General features: G+C 35.5%; 1 protein-coding gene across 5 annotated transcripts in view; it reads left to right on the forward strand.

Moving 5' to 3' along the window:
* The first annotated feature begins 1,062 nt into the window (after positions 1-1,062).
* Positions 1,063-25,995, forward strand: part of nalcn (sodium leak channel, non-selective) — a 60,864-nt gene continuing 35,931 nt past the window's right edge. The window contains exons 1-12 of one of the 5 annotated variants that reach the window (XM_087803660.1): positions 1,063-1,159; positions 4,899-5,040; positions 5,246-5,307; positions 7,139-7,279; positions 8,846-9,028; positions 9,132-9,215; positions 9,292-9,431; positions 9,502-9,630; positions 12,513-12,664; positions 12,824-12,966; positions 13,098-13,202; positions 17,511-17,597. In XM_087803660.1, coding sequence (XP_087659786.1) covers positions 5,266-5,307; positions 7,139-7,279; positions 8,846-9,028; positions 9,132-9,215; positions 9,292-9,431; positions 9,502-9,630; positions 12,513-12,664; positions 12,824-12,966; positions 13,098-13,202; positions 17,511-17,597 — 1,206 coding nt within the window. In that variant the 5' untranslated portion in view covers positions 1,063-1,159; positions 4,899-5,040; positions 5,246-5,265. The other 4 variants (XM_087803665.1, XM_087803663.1, XM_087803662.1 and 1 more) reach the window with 4 other exon arrangements.

Raw genomic sequence — 25,995 nt, forward strand, 5'->3', positions numbered from 1 at the left:
AATATATGTATAATATAATAAATTTAATATAATTATTTTAATTAAAACATATTTAATGATAAATTAAACATTTCTGAGCTATTTTACGACTTAGAATATTTTTTTCGTTTTTTTTTTATTTTAATTTTTTTCGTATATCCTCCCATATGAACTCAAATATTTATATTTAAAGTTACATTTTGTACTTTTGTTAAGTTGTTTATTTTAAAAGCAGTAAGAGTGTTTGGATTGTTTTTGCTCTAAATTAAATAGATTTATACACGCATACATATGTGCCTTTTACATGATTATTATATTAATTTCAAAGAAATGAATAGAATGCACCTCAAATAGATTTTTGTAACACATCATTCCAAGTGTCATGGAATCACACTTCATCTTACATTTAAAAAATAGTCACAGGATATAATACAGCCCTGCATTTTTACAAGAGATTGAAATCAATAAACTATCATCTACAGCCGGGGTTTAAAAACTCAACCATCCATATTTGGCACTTCTTTCACAGGACTCCAGAGTCTAATAGCAATTTTATATGGGTTTACTATTCAATAAGTAATGAATAGTTAAGCATAATGGTTGCAAAAAAAAAATGTAAATAAGAATTAATAATTTATTTTTGTGGCATTAGTTAATCAATTAGTTATTTAATGCTTAGACTAAGTAATAAGTAGTACATGATCGTTTTTATATTTTATTTTCTATTGAACTTAATGTTTTTTTTTTTTTGCCTAAGCTATTTTAAAGATTATATTCATTTTATGTTCACCAGAGCGCAGAGTAGAAATTAAATATTATTTATCGGTTATTTTTGTTTATTCTTCTATAATATTTATTTTTTAATAAAAGCACTACAAACAACATTCCGATTATACTTTGTTAATATTGGAATTATACATGCCATGTGAATTGGGTGTAAACATCGGCAATCGATAAAGCTTCGTTTAATTTAAAGCCTATTGATCAACAGTGGCGAGGTGAACGATCCACTGTTGTCATGGCGACGAACGCGCGCCCCCGCCGCCGCCGCTGCTGATGTGATTGCAACCTGCCGCGCGCTCCCGCTCTCTCTCTCTCCCGCAAGATCCCAGGAAGAAGAAAACAGCTGATGTCATGGATGCGACGCGACACGCTTGACAAAGCAGAAAAACATCCACCCGTAAGTCGTTCCACAGAGCTTGTTTAAGATGTGACTGAAGCAGTCGTGTGTTCCTCCATCTTATCAAGGACGCGGAATGCTAGTGATGCTAGTGATGCTAGTGATGCTAATGATGCTACTGATGCTAGCTTCTTTTCCTCCAGGAAGTGGCTTCACTGGCACCCACGACGAGCTAGGGCTGGGTTAAAATGTAGTCGTGAATAATTCTCCTTCCTCCCGTGAGAGTGTGTTGTCACCTAAAATTGAGTTGTAGTTTTGCTGTAGCATCGCTTGTTAGCTTGTCTCTCCTGTCAATGTAGCAGCTTAGCTCTCCTCCGTTTCCATAGTAACGCGTTGGTTTCACTCAATCACAGCAGTTGTCATCGGGACAGTTCGTTCAATAGCCATCTGCCCTTTAGTTTTTGTTGGGGCTTTAGATTCGATTTACACTCTGTGTTGATATATCCTTGAGCAAGGCACTGATTTATGATGATCAACGCATTGGCAACATTCTCCATCACTAGGTTATAAAAGCTATAATTGGTTGTTTTTATGGCTCCTTATTAGGATTGTTTATGTTAAAAAGTCATTAAAGAGCAACCTATGTGTTGATTTAAGTGTCTGATAAATAGATCTTGAATATTTATACTACTTATATATTAAGTGTCTGTCTGTACAAAACTCTCTTTTAATAAAGATATTTACATTAGAAAAAAATCTTGCTTACCTCAACCACGCCCACTTTGCTGTGATTGGTCAAACGTTGACTTTTTTTCAGGACAGTGTTATCAATCCAGAAGTCTCCACTTCCAAGGGATTCGTTGTATAAACAAAGCAGAGCGTGATTACAGCTGGTTGGCGGTGGAGTGAAGGCATTATTACGTCACTCTGCTCTCGTAACATCACGTTCGCCAAGATTTTAGACGAGGGAGAAGTTTATAGGAACCCAACTCTTCTGACTTATTCAGGAGGGTTGGGTTTTTATAAACTTTTCACATTAGTTCCTCTTTAAGATATCCTAAACTTTAAATCTGTTTGATTAAAAAAAACAAATCAATATTCAGTCAATATTATTTTGAGGACCAATAAAGGGAAGATAAAACAGAAGTTCCTGAAACAAAGAACTTTAGCAAGTTGTATTCCAAATTGAACTAGTTATTATTTATTTTTAAAAATCCAAAGTAAAATTGGTAGCTGTCAGAAACGTTTCTACATCTATCATTCTCATCAGTTGTACTCTGACCTCAAGGCGGCCTGTCTGTTTAAGAGACTACATTTACCATATGATTAGGACTCATTAAGCTTATTTTGCTACGTTTATTTAGTTTAAACTGGAATGTTAGCCAAAAAATTAAAAGCAAGATAAAAAGTATAAAACTAGTATATGATCACATTGTAGTGAACAAAAACAACAATGCCAATAATAATTGTAATTATAGCCACAAAAAGTAAGAAAAAAAGTGTGTTGTAACAGAATTTTTTTTGTGTAAATGTACATTTATTAAATTCGATTCATAGTTTACAGCATGCGTCACAATCAAGGTCTGGGGGCTGAATCCCGCCTGGCATCCTATTTTATGTGGCCCTCAAGAGTGCTTAAATTGAAGATTTCCCTAAAAATGTTAAATATATACTGTTAAACTGTTATCTGGCATTTTGAGCGACGCACTCAGATTAAATGTTTAACATTTCTTTTAGCAAGCAGAGATACACAATGTCCTCAATTAATCCGGGAACTTCTGAGAAAAAGAAAAAAATTGATGAAGAAGTCTGTAGTGACCCAGTAAATGTTACATTTAGATTAAATAAAATAAGATAGACTTTATTAATCCCTGTGGAGATCTCTTTCAGGAAATCGGGTTTCCAGTACACAGCAGACGCTAGTTTCATAAGAAGAACAACAAGATATAGATACAGTACATTTAATTTGGCACCTCACCTTGATTGTTGTAAACATTTTGGCCCCTTGTACAATTGCGTTTGACACCCATGGTTTACATTAACGTTAAAATAATATATATTCTTTACGGAATTTTTTTTTTCCATGAAAAAGGCAAAATTTCCTATACTGGAGTTCTGTGCAATTCTGAAACGTTTTTATATTAGAAAAGTCTCTGTCAGATTTTTAAAATAAACATTTTTATTGAATGCCTCTAGGGCATTTACATACAATTGTTACGGCTCGTTTTTACGTAAAAGCCTGTAACAATACAAACATTGTGACAGTTTTGTCCACAATTGGAAAAATAAATAAATTGAGAAACCCACTGTGCATATTGCCTATATTTTCAAATGGTAATAAACCAACTTAAACACCAATCTTTGGGGGGGGGGGGGGAAAGAAATAAATAAAATAAACATCTCTTGTTCTGAATCTGAACTTGCAAGGAAAGTTTTGCAGCAAATACAGATAGACTTAATGTGCCAAGTGACAGCATCTTCCCTCCGAGAAGCGTGTCGTCTCTAAATGGAAATGTAATTGCAATCTATGCCACCTATACACCCACATAATAACAGGCGGAACCTGCAATTTTGTTTCACTCTTCCTCACATTGCCATCTCTATATGTTAAGTGTAGTAATTATTCTGTGAAATTGCTCCTAACAGCAGGGGGTCTACAGGACGGACAGATTCTTTTCTCGGTGCAAAAGCAAAACATTCCAATATTATTATAACAAGGGATGGCAATTTCTCCCTTTTTTTTTTTTTTGGAAGTTGAAATATTTCGATTTTCTTGTACTTTTCTTATTCTAAAATAAATCATGTGTATTCAATCGAAATTAAATATTGGTAAAAAGAAAATAAAGATCTAATTAAAAAATAATAAATGATTTCTTTCATCCTTAATAGACAGTAAATCCTTTATATTGAGTGTAAAAGGGCCCGACAATTCTGTAATTTAAGGAGGTTAATTAATTTTGAGTGTCTTTTGTCAAGGAGGAATTGAGCAACCTTGCTAAAGGACAAATGGATTAGGACAGGTCTGGAAACCACATGTCTGATTTATAGAACCTAAAAACCTCCATACAACTGGATCTAATGCCTGTATGTTGCAGATATTAAATAAATGTATAGTTCTTGTCTTGAGAGCGTTAATGATAAGAGTGGTACTTGGTAGGCGCTTAACATTACAGTTGTGTATTTGCAATAATCTTGCCATATCATATGTATCATGATACAGAGGCAGCGATAAGATATATATTGTGATACTCTAGGAACAGACATATTTGTAGTATTGTCGAGTACTTACCTATAGGTGTTGCAGGATTTAAAGACGACATGACTCTCGATAAAGTCGTAACTGCCAATGAACGTCCAAACCTCAGCTTTAAAAAACAGCTGGAGTCGACTGTATCCTCTTGTCCCCAGTCATCGCTGGGATCTTGTTGGATATCATTGTTCCTTTAGCTGGAGAGGAACTTAATGCTGAAGTCTAGCGGTCAGAAGTTTAATTGCTACACAAAAGTGAACAAACGCCCTGAATATTTGCATGTTAATTGTAAATAAAAATTCAAATTATTTTATTTTACAGTCACTTTACTGATATATAAACTGTAAAATGACTATTGTAAAAATGAAAATTTGATTTAAAAGCAAAGAAAAACAAATTAATACAGTGCTATTCAATAATACAGTCTTTTGGACAAAAATGATGGCGATTTATCGGTGTATCACTATTTTCAAACAACCGCTACCACACACGTCTTGAACTTCTCTGCTGTTTAACTCTGGCCATATGATCTCTACCATTCATCGACAGCTGCAGCGCGACCCCTCTTGGCTTTAGGGGACCTCCACTTTGCATCTCTTTCTTCTCTCTCTCTCTCTCTCTCTCTCTCTCTCTGTTTGGCTTCTCCACATCTCTTGGACCTGGGATGAACGCACCAATGAGGAGCCTCACAGTGAGTAGAACTTCCCCTCCATCTCCTCCATCATCTTCCTTTCCACAACGCCTCAGTCACTCACCCCCAGAGCGTGTCGCATATATGCCTGATGTCAGACGTGGTGGCAATTCTTGTCTCACCGAGCGTACTGTAGATGTGGGTAGTGTATTGTTGTTCACCATATAAGCCATGATGTTGACTAACTGTTGTGTGTTATTTACAGGGTATGCCTGATCGCATGTTATGTGCAGTGCTGGAGCAATTTCAGCTTTACTTTTCCCTTTGGTATGTGCGCTTTGTCTCCATTAAGAGTCATTTCTTCTTGTGTTTCTTATGTTTGAAACAGCCTGTACTCTCCTCTGTTTTCTTTAAACGTACACGCACATAACCTTTGATATAAACACCATCTTATCCACACACACAACGTGTTAAAAAATCTTGTGCAATCTTGTCTTACGGTAAGTTACTAGGAAGCTGTTCTACTGTGTACACACATGTTTGTGTTCCATGTGTGCAACATTGTGTATCACACTGGCCATCCAAAGCTATTTGAGACACATTTGTTCTGGCGATTCAAGTCAGGGTAGTACACTTTGTTGCATCATAAGTGACGTATACGACCCACTTTGCCTGCAGTTTGTGCTTCACTCAACTTATTTCAATCTGTTATCTCAGCTCACGTCCGCTTGTTAATACCAAACACCTGTAAATCATGTATTTATATATATTTGCCGATAAATTGTTAGCTCACAATAATAATTAAAAGAAATGTTTTAAAAAAACATTTATTTCTATGGTAGTGATGGATTGATGAAGCTATTGATACAACATTATCTGTATCATGATACAGTGTCTTTACTTGAATGACCACTAGATGGCGCTCTCTGCTTTATAATCTTTGGCTCTGATCTAATAATTTAATGAAACCTGTCATCCTTTTAACTGAGAGTGCCATCTAGTGGCCTTTTAAACTGTATCATGAAACGACATCAGCTGCTTCATGAGGCCTCACCAAACCATCACTAGCATATGGTTAAAATTTGACATTTATTTTAAATAATTCAATTAAAATCTAAGTAAGTAAGTAAGTTAAAGAGCTACTTACAAAACTATTAAAAATATGAACAGTAATTTATGGGAAATAAACCCCACCTCTGAAAAAGGGATTTATAACAGTGCATTTACTCATTTAAAACAATAAAAATATAATAAAAGGGGATACCCAACCTTTCATGGACCAACCTTCAGACAAAAATAGATGGTCCCAGATAGAGTTTGTGTTTTGTTCATTTTTCCTTTTCACTTTTTCGATTAAACTTGACCAAAAGAAGCATCTTGACACACACAGAGTCATATGTTAATTTGACTTTGGACAAAATCCTTTCTGTTTTTTAATATAAAACACTTGTCACACAATAATCCTCAACAAAAAATATATGAACCAACCAGCTTTCGGACTTGTCGCTGTGCTCCATTTTTCTACAGAACAATAAAAAAAGTTCTTTATATTTTATAGTACGAAAGGAAGACTTATTTAAAGCCGACAAAAATGTAATCACAGACGATGGCTTTCGCTAATCTGACTCACAAAGATCAATATTTTCAAAAAGAGATTATAAATATGTGGAAACTAAAAAAAAAATGCAAAAGGAAAGTACTAGTGTCAGTTCTGGTATGAGACATTTAACACAAGAATTGTTTTAAATAGCAAGATTCAATTTTAACAATTGAAATAAAATTAATGCTTTAATTTGTTTTGATTATTGATAAATGAATAAATATCCAGTTTGGGCTTGGAATTATTGTTTCTATTAATTAAGTAAGTTTTAGGACATTTTGGTATTAACACACCTGGATAGATTATGAGAAAAGAAAACATCATTTGGATTCACATGAAAAAGCACAAACTGTCATTCAACTGGGTCAGATTTGAGTATTTTCATAATAGTGATAAATATGTGTTTAAGATATAGTTCATCTTAAGAATCATGATTCAATTGTGGTTTAATTCAAGAGCCATCGAAGATGATGCCTTCACTGCCCAGACTTGGATGTAGCCGGTCTTCAGACTCCCCTGATGTAGCTTTGGTCACTGTGATCTGCGTCTCCCTGTCAGATCCACTCTCTGTATAGCACAGCAAGCCCCAGCATGCTGAAGAGGAAGCAGAGCTCGCGGGTCGAGACCCAGCCCATGACTGATTTCGGGCCAGATGAGACACTGGCAGACAGCGCCGATATCTTCTGGATCAACAAACCAGTGAGTGTTCTCGTGTGTTTTAATGCTTGGCCGGTGACTGAGGAAATCTTTGCTATCCTGGAGAACTGACAAGAACATTGTGTCAGTAATGAGTCGTCGTTTTCTTCTTCTTTTGGTGATTCCCATCAGCAAGTCAGACCTAAACTAACCCGATCTCAATACCACTTTAATATATGATGATGGTGTTTTGAGAACCCAAACGTTTTATACGATCTATACATTGATAGACTGAAAAGTATAACTATCTTGGTACACTTCTGCTCTGGTAGCACTGCTATACCAACATTTTTATATTGAATTTAAAGGACTTTGATTAAAAAAGATAATTAATTTAAAAGGCTATGAATGAAAAAATATTTAATAAGTTTTGAAAAAAAAGTTTTTTAATTATTGGAATCAAAATAATAAACCCTATGAGTAAAAAATATATTACTATTCATATAGAAAATATTCAATATATTGAATTCAATTATTCGACAGAAACAAATTCCATCTTCTTTATGAAAATTATAAATTTCAATTACTAAGAATTTATTGTTCCCTCTTATTGTCTCTCAAAATAAAACTAAAAATACTTAATACAGTTCTCTGACATAACTCAACTCAACTCTTTTTATATAGGACTTTAAAATGACAGCAGTTTATACAAAGTGCTGTACAAGAACATACAAATATTATTATCAGTCAGAGTCAGTACTTTGGTAACTTAGGCCAGTCTGTCAAACTGAGCCTGAGAAACCTGGGTGTTGTATTTGACAAAGACATGTCTCTAGTTCAACACTGCAGAAAACTGACCAGAAACTATTTCCTTCAACTGAGAAAAATCTCTAACCTTAGGAAACTGTTGTCACAAAACCATCTGGAGTTTATAATCCATGTGTTTGTGTTTTCACGTCTGGACTATTGCAATAGTTTATTTTCGTGCCTAAACAAGACATTTTTATTTATGCAGGCTTTTCCTTGATTTTCTGAGACTCTATGTCTTATGTGTCTTGACCTTTTCAAGTATATATTGTAACTGTGTATTGTTTTTGATTGTTAAAGTGCTTTGTGACCCTGGTCTAGAAAGGCACTTTACAAATAACTATTACTTACTTACTACTAAAACAAGCCCAGTTAAAAACACCAAGATAATACATTACCAAATAAAACAAGTAAAAACAAGGCACCAAGAACAGCTACCGAGTCTCATGCTGTCTTAAAAGCCCGGGAACAAAAGTGCGTTTCAAGACGAGATTTAAAAACAGTCACAGTCACATGTTTTCCTTATAGTTTCTTGTAAATGTCAGGAGTTATTTGCTTCTGCTCATTCTCTTAAGTGTGTTGGGGCGGCTATCCCAGCTTCTAGGACACCCTGAACTGGTCAACAGGCCTGACACAGTGACAAACAACCACTCACAAACAGACTTTTACTAAGAGATATTTAAAGTTCCGACTTAACTTCTGCAATCTTTATGGACTGTGGGAGGCAACCGGAGTCTCTAAAGTACAAATATACTAATAACTTCCAATTGTTACTTTTTAAAAACTTCATTTTCCATGTGTGTTTCTGTTATCTCTCCACAGTGGGTTCACACGCTCCTCAGAGTGTGTGCGATCATCAGTGTGACCTCTGTGTGCATGAACACGCCCAAGACCTTCGAGCATTACCCGCCGTTGCAGTATGTCACCTTCAAGCTGGATACTCTTCTCCTGTTCCTCTACACCTCGGAGATGATCGCTAAGATGCACATCAGAGGCATCATCAAGGTAGCAAAGAGATAAAAGTGGCTTTGAGGTGCTAGAATGTGTTTTGAAGCGGATTTAACCTCCTGTGCCTCCGTCTAAACATCTACACCGCTCTGCATGTCAGGGGGAGAATTCCTACATCAAAGACCGCTGGTGTGTTTTCGATGGGTTCATGGTGTTCTTCATCTGGGTGTCGCTGGTCTTACAGGTACATGTGTTATCAATACAATATTTGCAGATTCACCTCCGTGATGAGCTATTAGCAACCACTTATCTTCCCCCAGGTCTTTGAAATAGGAGGGCTTGTAGATCAGATGTCTCCATGGGGGATGTTAAGAATCCCGAGAGCGCTCATTATGATCCGAGCCTTTAGGATTTACTTCCGCTTTGAGCTCCCTCGGTCCCGGATCACCAACATCCTGAAGTACGAAGAAAATACCTCTCTTTCCTTCCATCCTTTCTTGATCTCACATTATTGCGTCTTCTGTTTGCAGACGTTCCGGGGAGCAGATTTGGAGTGTCTCCATATTTTTGCTGTTTTTTCTTCTTCTTTATGGAATTCTGGGAGTTCAGATGTTCGGGACATTCAACCATCACTGTGTGACCAACGACACGGAGAGAGGGTACGAACGTTGGGAACCTCTTTTTTTTATAGAAGAGGTCTCGGACTCAAATGGTCGAGAATGGTCATTCTCAATGGTTATTGAGAATGGTCCACAAAACATCAAGACATTAAATGGAGGGCTGCAGAATAATATCTCACGGGCCGAAATTGGCCCTTGTGCCGCATAAAATGTTGTAAAATTAGAAAAACACAGCATAATGCGAACAAGGCTGCGTAAATATATATGTGTGTATATATAAATATATATATATATATATTTAATTACTAAAAAATGTTATCCAAAAAAGGGGGGATTTGTAAGCTTATTGAGTACAGGGTTCCTGCAGACCCCTAAAATGTCTTAAAATGCATTAAATTATTTATTAAATTAAATTAAATTAAATTAATTAAATTAAATTAAATGCATTAAATGAATATTGTTTTGATTGTTTAAGCGCTTTGTGACCCTGGTCTAGAAAAGCGCTATACAAATAAGAATTACTTACTTACTTACTTACTTACTTAAATTCATGAATAAAAACTAAGGCCTTAATTATTTTGATTGGTCTAAAATCATTTTACATTTTTTAGAAACGTGAACACAGCAAAAGTAACATTGTTAGTTTTCAATAAAATACTTCCTAATATTTCATATGATACACGGTTAGAGTTAAGAAACATTTTGTTTGTTGACTAAAATGACACGTTTATGGTTGTAATTATTGTTTTTTTATTTTTCCATTTTGATTCAATGTCGAGTTAAACTTACATTTTTGTTTTGAATCGTATTAAAAAATCTTAAAAATGTCTTTGAATTGAACCTTTCTTTTGTAGGAACCCTGTCCATCAGTAGTTGTAATTGAATCTCCATATTCCGTCTCCCGTCCTGCCATAAAAATTATAGCATGCAATGTGTACTCCTGTAATAAACCACTTCCTGCTCTAATGAACAACCAGGAAGCGCCTGATTAACCGTTGACAGTCACTCGCTGATCGATTCTGACAGATTGTGACAGCGGCTAATCTTTCACCATCATCATGTTGCAGCGTTTTTACATTCATGTTATATTCATTTTTTAATTATGTTTTTTTTTTAATTCATAAAGTACATGATACTTCACTTGTATGTAACATGGATGTCAACATTTCAAATTCTTACAAATAACATCTTAAGATCATTGAAATCTAGTATTTACTCTTCATGTACGTTTTATCATTTTAAATCACTACATGTTTAAATTCTTAAACAAGTTATCTTGTGGGGGATCACTAGTCCAGATTTGTTTTTGGTGAAAAGCAAAACTTGTTGTAGGATTTTTTCTGTTTGTGCTAATTAAGGTTAGGGTTAGGGTTAGGGCTAGGGCTAGGGCTAGGGCTAGGGCTAGCATTAGCATTAGCATTAGCATGATTATTTTTGCATGTAAACAGAAATGCTACAGTTCATAAATATGTCTTACTCTGACTCGTTCTGCAATTCTAATCCAGGAGATTATACTGAAAAACCCAGACACTCCAAGGATTTGGGATTAGGCATAGAGACGTGACGCTTGACAGCTCGTCTAAACATCCTGGAATTCTCGTAAGGCCAAAACACAAAAAAAAATCAAATTTCCATAATGTTGGATCTCATTCCTCTGCTTCCCTGTTTTAACTGTGATTGATGATCCAACACAGAATCAACACAAGGACTTTTTTTTTTAAATGCAATGCAGGTAAAGGTTAGTTAATAAAAGGCTGGACAGGTGAGGTGTGGATCCGGCATGGGGAAGTACCATGCATGGATGGAGTGACAGGTCGGCAGATTATTCTGATGGGTTTAGACTGGCATCATCGCACCTTTTAAGGGGTGAAGAAAAGTGGATCAGGAATTGCATCCTTATCTCATAATACATGCAGGAGAAGATGCTGGGAAAAGGGAAACATCTTGTGAATCACTCAAAAATATATCTTATTTCAGCCATGATCTACAGTCCTAATAGTAGAGTATGTTTTTTACATGTAATTATCGGTTCACTGACACATCACTACATCATGTCTTGAATCAATTGTCGGCCCCTCATCCATCGCTCTTACATCACTGAGGAACAATTCAATATTGCTGTGGACTTTTAGCAAATCCCTCATATGGCCTTGATGGAGTATTTTTTTTTTCAAATCTGTCACTGGAGGACAGATGTGTCTAATCTCTGTGCGCCCTTGCCACAATGTCAACGCTCTGTAGCTGCTGACACACCAGGGATTTGATGGGAAATGTTGGGAGGATTGGCGGAGCTTAGATTTTATTAGTTTGCATACTAAATAAAAATGAAGGGGCCCCTATGGATTTTAAGGCTTTTGCTGTACAGCTTTAACGCAAATTAACAATCCATTTGATTAATTTGATTGAGCAATCTCCGTTCATAAAATTAAGATTTGATGGGTGTCAAGGTGACCCGTTGGCACGAAAACAAATGTGTTTGATGTATCCCTTGTGTTGTTTCTGGGTCAAGGGGAACGACCTCCAACACTGCGTATGTATTTCTGGAAGTCAGGGTTTTTCGTTTACCTTGACCCAGAGGCAACACAAGGGATACCACAAACACATTTGTTTCCGGGCCTTCGGGTCACCTACACCCTTAGACCGCACAAGGAGCTTACATGATCATCCCTATCTTTGGGAAAGAACAGATTTTAGTAAAATATAATCAGGAAAAGTCATTAATTTGATCAATCAACATTGGCGGTGTCATGGATTACCATCTGGATCCACAAATCCTTTGAAGAATGTGAAACTCTCTATGGGTTTTGTGTGAACGCTACTGCCACCTGCAATTCCATTGATCTCAATGCCATCAACAATATTAAAAAAAACAAAACAAATTATATCAATGAGATAAATGTAGAATTTATTTTTGTTTTCAGGAATGTAACATGGAACAGCTTGGCCATCCCAGACACCCACTGTTCACCTCATGGAGAGGGTTACCAGTGTCCCTATGGATTTAAATGCATGGACCTTGAGGATTTGGGGCTCAGTAGGCAGGAGCTGGGCTACAGTGGCTTCAATGAACTTGGTAGGTTAATTTATATTCTTTACTGATTAAAATGGTATGAAAGTAAGTTAAAGCACAAAGTAATCCTAGAACTACTTCAGCAATTGTCAGTGACTTCTTGACGTTTCAGTCTCTGAAATTATATTTTTAAAAGAAATTTATGTATCCCTTTATGTTAAGGTACAAGTATCTTCACTGTGTACGAGGCAGCATCACAAGAAGGCTGGGTCTTCCTCATGTACCGAGCCATCGACAGCTTCCCTCGCTGGCGCTCCTACTTCTATTTCATTACTCTCATTTTCTTCTTGGCCTGGTTGGTGAAGGTGTGTGTCCAAGTTTATCAGCTAATCTTTTATGTTTGTGGCAGGATGATCGTACGGGAGTAATTTAGATTTATTTTTGCCATTCTTCTTTTTGTTTAAACGTGTTTTTTTTCTTACTCATTTTCCGGCAGAATGTCTTCATCGCTGTGATCATTGAAACTTTCGCCGAGATCCGAGTGCAATTCCAACAGATGTGGGGATCCAGAAGTAGTACCACGTCTACTGCTACGACACAGGTAACAGAGAAACTTCAATATCCAAAGGAGAAAAATAGAACGGGTATATGTCATTAAACATTCCTGTCAACGATCTATGAATTCACCAAAGAAAACACCAAAATCAAGTTAGATTTAAATATCCCGATGCTAATCCGTAGTGTGTTTTTCTTCTCGTGTGTTTTTTATTTTTATTTTTATTTTTTTCCCGTTTTTATTTCTATTTTATTTTATTTTATTCTATTTCATTTTGTTAATAGTGTTAAATTTCTAATTTTTGTAAATAATTGTATATTCTTAAGATCGTTTTATTTTATTTTGTATTATCTCTTTTATTATTTCTTTTTCCTTGCACTTTATTTTTTTAAACTGCGCTGTTGTGAAAGTGTGTTTCCCCTCTGGGGATGAATAAAGCTTTTCTATTCTATTCTATTCTATTCTATTTAGAAACAAGAGTGAAGTTCATATACAGACAATGCCTAAAATATCCCTAAAAACAAACGACAACAAAACAAACTTTCTCTGGAACTAACAAAAAAAAAAACGTAACAAATAGATGCACAAGGAAAACTCATCGGCTATCTAGTGCTTGTGGTCCAAAATCCGGGTACTTCTTATAATCAGTGATGATTGGTGAGCGTCTGGAAAAACAAACATGGTCACAGGAAATTGTATGACATAAAATCCATGACAAAAAGACATGATATCATAGAATATTAATATCTGTCCACTGTGCTTTATTTAGTACTATAAGAATGTATTGTTTTTTTTATTATTATTTATTATTTTTTATATAGATATAGTGCCATTGAATATCGATACAGTATCGGGAATAAAAATATCCCGATATATCATAACATCGATGATTTCTTACACTACTAATATTAACCATTATAAAGTACTTGCTGACAGCTTGTTCATTGTGACTCTATTCTATCTTTAAAAGCATTATTATAAGAAGTTCACTACACCTTTATTACTGATTATTAACAGAAAATAAAAGATTAACTTTGGTAAAAAAAAAACCCCCAAAAAAAAGCTTTTCAGTGAGGGGTACAGTGAGTGGACTCATTTCGAACAGTTTTATAATCAAATCGCTGAACTAGCCTTCTTCCTGTTCAAATACGGGGCTGAGAGGCGAGGTCTAGCAGGAACACGCCTCACCTCACCTCTGACTGGTCAATCCATCACATACTTAATTCATGTAATTGGCGAGTGACTGTTGCCTTTTCTCTGCATTTCGCCAATTTAACAGTTTTAATATATTGAAATTCAACTCTCTGGCTAAAGTGGCTAACCACAAAAGTTTGTAAGTGACGTATTTAGTTTCACTGATGGTACATAAAACCGAAGTACTATTTTGTGTTTTGAATTGTTGAATTACAACAGTTTACACTTGCTCACTTGCTGCTGTTGCAAAGTATTTTCTTTACTTAATTTGAATACATATCTCAAGTATGTATGTGTAAAGCATGCAGATGACATATGAATTAACCATTAGATTATAATAGAAAGTGATGAAAGGTTGTACTAAAGATAGATTAAGCTTAAATGTAATGGTAAAATAGGTTCTGTATTTTATAGGGCACATACTTTTAAAGAAGGGTGTAAGTAAAGTATAGAAAAAACTAGCTGCTTATTAAGTTTGACAGTAGAAGAAGGCGAGGATGGATTGCACAGCTACTTTGCCCCTAATGTAGAGACGGGTAATAGGGTATGTTGCTTCATTCTCTCTCTGGTATTTCCACTCATTAGAGTAACCTAAATCAAAGACAACAAATACTTGAGCAGGAAGGCAGAAATAGCTTCCTCCGAAACGGATTCCTCAGAAATTCCGGCGGGTACCACAGGGATGCACTGCAGAGCTCTGACCTTGGAGACGACCGGGGTCTCTTGCTGATATCTTTTTTGAAAACCGCAATGTTCCGCCGCGATCCTTACATGAAGCAAAAGTAATTGGTGTGGTGTAACTTTCCCACTCCCGTTCAAAGGCGTTAATTGTTGCCGGGATCATCGGGTTTCCCCTGAGTGGAGGTTTGGCTTCTGCTGCCCCCCTGTGACACACACCACACACTCCTTTATCTGCCCACCCTTTTTCATTAAGGCTTTGAAACCAGGAAGTAAATTATGCATCGTCAGATGCTTATAAATGAGCAGATAAATCTGCTTTTGTTTCATAAATGCTGGTAACCCTTGAGAATGGGGAAGAAATATTAACTAGGGCTGTGTATTGGCAAGAATCTGGCGTTACGATACATGTGTGACGATACGATATTTTGCGAGACCTTAGGAACACAATATATTGTTTCTTTTAATGAAACAACGCTTTTTTTCCGGCTGTTACAACAAATACTTTCTCTTTATACTCTACTTTCTCACAGAGGAAATGACGAATGTGGCCAACTGGTGGTTGGAGGTTTAATTGCAGCACATAAATGAATAAACGCTATCAATATTTGGGTGATAATTGTGAAATAAAACATTGATTTATTGTCATTTATACCCACACTATCAAAATATAAACCATAAAAGAACTTTGTATTAAAATAAAATGTTATTTTAAAGGTAAAGGATAAGGATGATGCTAATACTTATAGATTAGTTTTCCCCCAGTAGAAAAAAAAATGTGAAACATGTTTGATGTTATAACTGTTCAAATGCTTGTGACTTAAACATGAATATGCTGCCACTTTAGATTAGGGAACATATTCACAATTACAAATACTGATTTTTGAGTAATTAGGAAGCTATTCATTCCTCTATAGTTCTTTTTTTAATTCTTTCAGAATTATTAATAGTGAAATACTTTTCTCGTTGTTCTTACACATAATAAGGGGTACATAGAGAAAAGTTAGTTTTCAGTTACTCTTATTCTTTAAATATTTCGTTATTTTACTCTTAATAATTAACTCCTTAATATCATGATGTTAAAGGATGAATATAGTCACAATGAGCAAGGTGTGAGTGAGTACTTTATACTGGTTAATAAGTGGCTAATTTGCTGTAAAAATAAATAATAAATAAATAGACTATTAATAGTTAATATGTTTTCTAAAGTGTTACCAAATTGCTCTCTACGGGTTTTGGTGTTTAAAAGTTGAGTCGTGCTCATTACTTTGAGTTTCTCCTGGAACATATTTCATGATTTCCTTGCATATCAGGTACATTTTTTACACTTGCAAGGAGTACTTCTGTATTAAAAGCTTTCATTTGTTGAGTGGTGATGCATTATCTTGTTTCCCAAAGAATAGTTACAGATACTCCAATATATGATAACCTCAAATTAACTTGATTAACAACTGAAAAGATGACATTGTATGGAGGTTATGCTACACATTGTTCAACACTTCTTTGATAACTTATCTGTGAACTTTTTTTACAAACTCTTTCAAACTGTTCCCCCCTCCCCCATTTTTTATTTATTGAAACATCTGTGCTTCAAATAACCAATCTCACAACAATACGTTAACCTTTTTCCGGAAGGCAGCGTTTAACAAACGCATCTCAAAACCCAAACACTCGTATCTTAAAAAAATTAAACATCATTTTAAAGTATTTCAAGCATCAAAAGTTAAGTATATAAGTATAAGTATATAAGTATAAGAACTAATCAATGCATAACATGCATTATTCTGTTGTTTTTCTATTTGCTTGGAGTACATATCAAAGGGTGTTTTTTGAGTCAGGGTATTTTGGACTTTCGTCTCACTCAAAACCAAGAATAAAGCTGAAAAAAAAAATATATAATCTAAATTTGCACATTTGAGTTCTTCATTTTATATTGTTGGAAATATATATATATTTCTTTGATTTAATCACTGTAAAAACACATAGGAAAAGATGAATAACTGACATTTATCTTAGTAAAAAGAAAAAAAAACAACACATTTTTTAATCAATTTAAGCTTATAATTAAAACCTAAACCCACCTGTTTTGAATTGTTGCAAAAGGGAGAAGTAAACATTCAACTGAACCATGTAGATGTTAATTTTCAGTGTCAACACAGTGGAAGACATTATCATTCTCTCAACTGTTGTTGTTTGTCAGTGCAGTAATTAGCACCTTTTCAATTCCACAAAGGCAACTGATGTTTTTATTTTTGGCATGTTGAACCTACAAGCTGTGTCCTTTCATACTTGGACGTCAATTCAGTTTGTTGTGCCTTAAGCTGTTGTTGCGGTCACAGGCGCTTTATTAGGCTGTCGCCAAATTGGCAAGGCGACAGGAGGTTGGTCCGATTCCTTTTTTTTTTTTTACATCCAAGGCTTGTTATATGTGTTTATTTTAAGTGTTCAATGCCAATCATATTTTTTTTCCTTGCGCCTCAGATGTTCCACGAAGACGCCGCTGGCGGGTGGCAGCTTGTTGCTGTGGACGTCAACAAGCCACATGGCAGAGCACCTGCGTGCCTTCAGGTAAACACACTCTGTAATCCGTGAAATCACCCGGCAGCTGACTCGCTGTCACGGTGGAGACTTGTTTTGCACGTTTCTCTGATTTGGATTTATCTACAAGTGGTTTTGGCGGTTGATGCTTTTACAGCTTTGCACACAACAAACACTTTGTTTTTCTGGAGAGGGTATCTTGTTTACCATAGCCACACCCACTCTACTGTGATTGGTCAAGCATCAAGGTTCTTTCGGAAGTCTCCTTCTCCAAGAGACTTGTTGTATAAACAAAGCAGGGCGTGATTACTGATTACACATTATAATGGCATAATGAACTCCGCTCTCATAACCTCTCGCTTGCTGAGATTTCAGACGGGGAGAACACATATTGTTGACACATTAGTTGCCATTATGGTTCCACGCACAAGACTCAGGACCAGAGGAGAGAAATCTTTTCAGGCTGTTGCTCCTAAGCTTTGGAACATTCTTCCTCTCTCTTTGCGCTTGATGGAGTCTACTGACTCCTTCAAGAAACATCTTAAGACGTTTCTATTTGTTCAGGCTTTTCCTTGATTTTCTGGAACTCCTGTGTTGTTCTCAGTATTATCTTGTTCTTTAAGTGTATATACTTTTTTGAGTATTGCTTTGTTTGTTTAAGCGCTTTGTGACCCTGGTCTGGAAAAGCGCTATATAAATAAATATTACTTACTTACTTACTTAAGTACATATACTTTTTAAAAGAGGGTTAAGCATTAATTCTACAACCATTACCTAACTTTACCAGATGCATCTGCTAATGGACAATCGATTGACTAGTTTGATTCTTAGTACTGCAGTGAAATCTGAGTCAGAAAATGGGGGCAAGGGTTAAACCAAATAGAAAAAATGCTACAATTAATTTGGATTTCAAACTTTCTGAGTAACTGAGGTAAATAAAGGATTTGTAAAATACATAAAAAAAAGGAATGCTGATTGAATATGAGACAATGACAGCCACATATACATGTTTGGATCTTTGCTCCTAAATGAAGGTCAAATAAACCTTAACATGGTATAAAGGAATTACCTATAATCTGAATAGACTTTATAAAATATGGATGTTCTATCTGTGACACGACCCTTCTGTAGTGAATTATAGTGAAAGTATTCTGTGAACCAGATAGAACAACAAAATCGAGTTTTATCGCATCAATGATAAAATTAGTGTTTAAGATCCAAGTCTTTTTGAATCAGGCTGTAAATACGTTTCCTAATGTTATAAAAGTCTGTCTTTTAAATGTGTCATCAAGTGGACACTCGATGAAGTGATGTTTGGCTTATGTTTCCAGATGATGTGTCAAACCTAAGATTGAGGGGAAAAACCTGGCCTGCAAATTGATTTGGTGCATCCCACTATAATACATTTGAAGAACATTAAAGCCGAATCTACTCCCATGCAAGTCAATATTGTGGCCCCCAAAGATGACAGTGTCTTTGACATGCTGTTGGTTGCATATCAACAATTTATTTAAGTTCTTTTTAAAGTTGGAAATTCGAGGATTTTTGGTGATTTTAGAAGGAAAAAAAACTTGTTGGCCCTTGGACTGTTTATGATTTTGCAACCCCCCCCCCCCTTGGGTGGAATGGAGATAAAAGGGATCTTATGTGTGGAGCTTCAAATGAGTCGCTGTTGGGTAAATGAAAGGATTTAAAATGATGTGGTCATGACGGACACCACTGTTGCTCCATGCAGGCCTGGTAACAGCAGAACAGCTTTGAGATAAGCTCAAGTCAGCGGGTGTTTGTCGCAGCCTGTTGATCATAGCAGTGTCATGATGTGGTGAAAGAATTTGTCAGATTTATTTTTTCATGGTTGAGCTTTTGAATTTTTCAATCAACAATATACAAAATGCACAAGATAATTGAGTTTTAGATCATTTAAGCTCAACACTAAGTGAATTCTACACAAAAATGTTAAGGTAATAAACTTTTGCATTATGGGACTTAAAGTAAGATAAGTCTTGGTGTATTTTACATACGAGTTATTAATCGCAGATATATGCAGTTGATGTTTATTCCTTTTATAGTCATAACCTCAGCATTGAATGTTTGAGGTTGTTGAGAACCAAGACAGGCCAATCTTGTAGGAATTTGGTTGATATTGTTGACAATAACTCAAGTCCTTGAACATTTTTGAAGCTTACGTAATGACTTTTTTAAATAAACATCAACTTAGTTTTATTTGGGGCAAAAATAATCTTAGTTTGGTGTAATGGAAGATTTGCACAAGACATACATAGATGTGTTCATTTGATTAGATCGTTGTACCCACTTATGCTCTACAGTAAATCATCTTATGTGTAATAAAGTGAGGTGTCAGTCACTCCTATGCTAACTTGATGTTGTTTTGCAGAGCTTCCAATGTCACGCTTTGAGTGTTCTCACACCACACTTGACATTTCTCCTGCTTATATTTAGCTATTCTTAAACTTGAATTTTAATGGTTTGGTTTGTTCAAACAACGCACTCAGAAAAACAGTTTACAAACAATGACAAAACAACAAAAACATCCATGTGAATAGAAATAAAAAACATAGAATGGATTGGATTGATTTTTCCTACAAAAAGATATTTAACACTGTCTGTTTCCAATTTCTTATTTCTCATAGCATTTCCCCTGTTTTTATTTTGTGGTTTAGTGATTCCATTTGGTAAATTTCAGAAATAATATTTGTCCATTCTATTAGTGTTGGTGTTTCCTCTTTGTACTGGTTCTTGGGTATGCTTTCAACATGGTATTAAGTTACAAAGATACACATATTTTCGAAGAATTGGACTTTTTTAAGAATGTTTTAATGTACTTCCCCCCCAAAATGAAGTTCTTTATGCACACATCCAGAAAATATGGGAATGGTCAACATCAATATCACCACAAATTTCGCCATCAAGGTTGTAATACAGACAACTGTTATTTATTTAACAGACAACTGACATTTTGTTAACGTCAAACACACTTCCTGCTTACAAATTAAGAGCCTTGAATTGGCTGCTTCTGCCTTGTTAACCTTCATCATCACGGTTTATGATTGTTAAAGCGCTTTGTGATCCTGGTCTAATAAAAAGGTGCTTTACAAATAACCTTTACTTCACTGTAAGGTTTAAAAAGCAAATTTTTTAATTATTTATTTTTCTCATTATTCAGTAATTTGTGCCATAACTATTGATAGTTTACAACAAATTTTGATTTTCAGCCAGTTGATATGTTTCAAATAATGGCAGATAATAAAATATCATAACATTTTAATGTATAATTTCAAAGATTTGGTTATTAAAAACATACTATTTTAGCTGTGACTCGTATATTTAACTGTCAAAGACATGTTGATGATGCTATAAATCAATAATTATTTTAAGTTAAGATGAATGACACACATAGATCTCCAGCAGAAGACGATCACACAAATGATCAATTATTTCAATGTAGATTTTTAGAGAAATTGAAAATTGAATTAACATAGTTTAACCAAAATTAAATTGTTTGCTAGAAATCAAACAATGGCTGAGTGAAAACACTCTACAGCTAAATGTGGACAAAACTGAAACACTGGTGATTGCTCCTGATGATAAGGTTACAGGGTTGAGTCAGTACTTGGGAGACTTAGGTCAGACTGTCAAACTGAGCCTGAGAAACCTGGGTGTTGTATTTGATAAAGACATGTCTCTTGTTCGACACTGCAGAAAACTAACCAGAAACTGTTTCCTTTAACTGAGAAACAGTTAAGACAAGTTTTATCTTGACCTTTGAAGTGTATACTTTATTGAATATTGTTTTGATTGTTTAAGCGCTTTGTGACCCTGGTCTGTAAAAGCGCTATACAAATAAAAATGACTTACTTACTTGCTTACTTACTTACCAGCTTAGTCATGCCAAAGATGACAGGTTTATGACACTATAGGTGTCATGAAGGTGAAGACAATTTTTCTGTTCTAAACAAATGATATTTGAAGCAGCTCTGTGTTTTGTCACAATTGAAGCTCAACAGGAGAAGTATCTAATACATTTAATAAGATCAATAATTTTAGGCAACATAGAAAAGTATTTTAGGATTTGATGTGACCTTGTTTTAGAGAGTCATATAAAGGTTTTTAGATCAGTTCCATGGATACTTACCTAAAGTAGCTGCTTATAAAACAGTACTAAAAATGGAATTGATGAATGGTTTAATTTCATTGTTTCTATCAGTGGAATGCTAAGCTATTGAGATTGATGATTTATAGTGGCTCCAATTTCCTGTTTTTTAAATTTTTTTTGCCAAACTTTTTACTTTGCTGTGTCTTGGCTCGTAACGGCGAGCACCGAGGGCTAGCTGAGCAGACATGCGGAGTGAAGACAGACCATGCAGACTGCCATCTGCAAGTGCAGAGGGAGACAAGTGGGTTTCTGATCTGCTCCGCCTGGCTCCAGAGTAATTGGCCGTCAAATGATTCAAATGTGTTTCGGCACTGCCAGGTGGGCATGTGCGCCTCCCCTGCCTTTCGATCCCGCACTTCTGTTTATACCTCGGCACACCAGACTGTCACCATGACAATTTTCCCGTCGACGACAGCCTGTTTGTGTAAGTGCGAGCGTATCGGTTTGAATCCGTTTCGGTCCAACAGACCGCCACAGTCAGAGATAACACCTAATTGATTACCCTCCTACTTTCGCTTCGGAACCGCCGTCTTCCCTTCCAGTGGGATGAAGATCCAAAATACACATTTTGCTTCCAATAAAATTCAACAGGGAGAGTGATATTTCACCAATTGTTTCGTTCGCCGAGAAGCAGTTAATTCACGTCTGCCATTGTCTGCTGTCCTTTCTGTCTTTGACCTCCTTCCCCTGCAATTCCGAGTTATTGAGTATGACCAAAGCTGTGACTAATGTCCTCAAGTGCCCTGCCAAGTTCACTTCCCTGCTAACTTTCCTGAAAGTAGAGATGCTTAAAGATGCTGTCTCATGCCAGGGTTTATTTTCCCAAAATAAGACATTGCAAATCCATTTAGTTTTAATTGATATTAAATTCAGGAGTCCTTGAATATGTTTGTAAACAGTTTTCACAAGTTTTTGTTGTTCATTTGAATATTGTTTTGCTGAATATTGAATTATAATTAATAAATCAGACATGGGTTTGGGGTTAAATATGTGTATAAAACATCATGTGATGCTGTTTAGAAAAAAATGAAGCGACATAATACAAGAAATTGCTTTAGTCGCAATGAAAAATAATGTTTTACAGATAAATATGTAAAAAAAATCTTCTAATACTTAGTCTCTGTATTTAAAAGCAGAGTAAAATTTCAAAAATATAGATTCATATTTGTACTGGATTCAGCCCCTGGATTTTTCTCTGAAGTAACATTTGCATTTGGATCTTGATGCTGAATTCATTTAAGTTTACTAAAGATATAAACCTGTAAACTATTTAAAAAGAGTGAAACAGAAACTATATATTTTCATCTGAAGGTTGGTCCGTGAATATAATGCCGACATTAAACTGGTTCCCGGTGCAAAAAAAAGGTTGGGGGCAGTTTGGCCAACTTTTCTGAACAGTGGAAGTTGTACTTTTTAATTAAAAATGGAGCTTGTTCTCAATGTTCTCAATGACATTCTTTCCCACATTCAGTCCAAAAAAGTGAATGAAGCCAATCCCAACTACATTTTTTTTTCTCAATGTCACCTATTGCTAGTTGTGAATTGTTTTAATTGTAGAGCCCCAAAAACTGGTATAGTTCATGGTTTGGATCCTATTGCTCAAACTGTTACTTGGGGATTCCTTTTGTGTCCTTAGCAAAATACTCAAAATCCCTATAGTTAAGATTGCGGCCTACTGGTGTCACAAAAACTAACTCTGTAAAAGTTAAATGCAGCTGTCAGTAGTGGTGTGAGAAAATATTATTGGATGTTTTAATCACATTATATCCATTTTCAACAGCATTGTAACATTATTTGGCTTCAATTTTTATATATATATTTTAAATAGCCTAGTCTTTATTTAGAGTTAACATGGAAATATTCACACGGTTTGTTCATTTCGTGTTTCAATTAAATTTCCGACCGCCAGATGGCAGCAGTCAATACGTCCTCAGCAGCTAACGGTAGAATGAAATCCTGCGAGATCCTGGTGATGGCTGAGGACGAGAGGATACTATACAGCCACCTCTCTCCGAAAAAGGTTGAGGAACAATCACAAGATGTCACTAAAATTCAGTGTCCCCTAAAATTCTTACGAAAAGTATGATCATCATCTCATCATATCTTGAGATGAAGATAACAAATTAAATCGTATCGTGAAATAAGTGTATCGTTACAGTCCTAGCTGTCAATGTCTTCATAAACTTTGCAAACAGAGTAGCTAAAGCTGCAACAGGTGACGGAAGCTTCTGTCGCTAATTCCTTATATCCTATATCCACTCAGCTTTGAGTCCATGTGAAAGTCTCACATCATGTTCTGACAGAAAGAATCTTTTTTTCTTTCTTTGGCACCGTGAGTGAGCAGACGGCGCACGAGGAAACAGCCTCGCTCTGTCATGATGGTGTTAACCGTTGTAGCCTCTGGAAAAGTTCCAACAATTATGGTTGTTTCCTCCAGATGATCAGACGTTTGAGTGTGAGTGCTGCTGAATGTTGACTCACTGCTTGCGGGACTCGTGGTCAGACAGCCTTCGGCTTGCGTACGTCAGACAACAAATGGATTTGCAGTGAAGGATTGCACAGTGAAGTGTTCGATGAGTAATAATGATTGGATTTTGATTTCCTGTTCAGTACGGATAGTTTCTTCAGCTCCATTCAATTGCATTTCTAACGGAGGTTAAATTGGCATCATTTAAGGCATCATTAGAAAATACATTAAAAGAATGTTAGCTCATTTTTCACTATTTAAAAAAAGGGATGTTCTTAAAAATCCTGCATTTACGTGTGTGCTTAAGCCACAGTATTATCTATGGTGATGACACTCTGCTTTAACTTTTATCAGTGCATTAACTTTGTTCTTGTTTTTTTGTTTATATCCTGTTTATTAGTTGATTATTTAAGGTTGTGGATTATTTATTTCATTTTGTTGGTTATTTATTTGTATTTATTTTCATGAACGTCTTAATTAATGTCTTTAACTTTTAAGTCTTTAATTGTTTGTTTGTTTATTGTCTTTAATGTTTTGCATCGTGGGTCAGAGAGGACCACAATTTCATTTATACTGTATGTAAGTAAGTAAGTAATATTTATTTATATAGCGCTTTTCCAGACCAGGGTCACAAAGCGCTTTAACAATCAAAACAATACTCAAAAAAGTATATACTTTAAAGATCAAGATAATACTAAGAACAACACAGGAGTTCCAGAAAATCAAGGAAAAGCCTGAACAAATATGTCTTAATACATGCGTATTTGACAATAAAAGAACTTGACTTGACTTGACTTGATACAATGTTCATGTTAAAATATTGCTAAAATTGGATGGAAAAATATTTGGACAGCAATAGAAAAAATCATACGTATGAGCCGAAGTATTTCATGCTCCAGGCTTTTTTTGTGGTTAATACTTGTGTAACTATAATGACACAAACCTGTTGCCTGACATCGTGTAGAAATAATGATATCATTAGCATACCTGTTTACTTTTTTTTGGCTCTGGCAATGTTTTTGCCACAGCTGTCTGACAATAAAAAATCTGCTCGAGTTCCTGACTTGATTCATTCTGAACAGTTCGCTCTAGCAACTTGTCCTTTTATGATATATTGATCCATTATCTTTTTTGTTAGTCCAGTTTTCTCAGTTATTGTGTTTGTTAATCCTGGGGTTAACCTGCTTCACAATTCTTGTGATTTGTTAGTTTCTTTGGAGCTTGATTGTGATGTCATACATTGAGTTATGATAATGATATGACCTCTAACCTTTTGTAGATATGCTCATAGATTGATCTGTGAAAACAGTGTTTCCATAGCTTTTATGGTATGTCAAGTGGGGCCGACGCATCAAAACGTGTTTGCCTTATTTTTCAAAATGTCCCAAAATATTTTAAAATACCTTCTTGTATATTTTCTTTCTTTCTTTTTGGAAACCCACTTGCCAATCTTTACAAAAGCTTGTTTTTAATCACTGCACACGACCCTCTCTGTGATCACGTGTGTGATCTTGTCTTCAGAAGAAAGCATAGTGTCAATATGTTTCCTCACTCTCTTTTAGTTTGTGCCAAACCCTGAATGTTCCTGCTTTTTTATTTTTTTTTTTATTTTGCAGGTTTTCATTTCTACAGTCCCTGAAGAAACAACATACTTTTGTTCCCTTGTTTTTCCCCTGTTTCTGGCAGCTTCAATATACACTGATTTTGCTTTTCCTCGATGCTGTTTCTCAACCCGTAGAAAGGCTGCTGATTACTTTGAAAACCATTCAGTTGAGCTGCTTGCTGGC

Source organism: Callionymus lyra, chromosome 12 (genome assembly GCF_982586985.1).
Source record: "Callionymus lyra chromosome 12, fCalLyr1.hap1.1, whole genome shotgun sequence".
Classification (NCBI taxonomy): domain Eukaryota; kingdom Metazoa; phylum Chordata; class Actinopteri; order Syngnathiformes; family Callionymidae; genus Callionymus; species Callionymus lyra.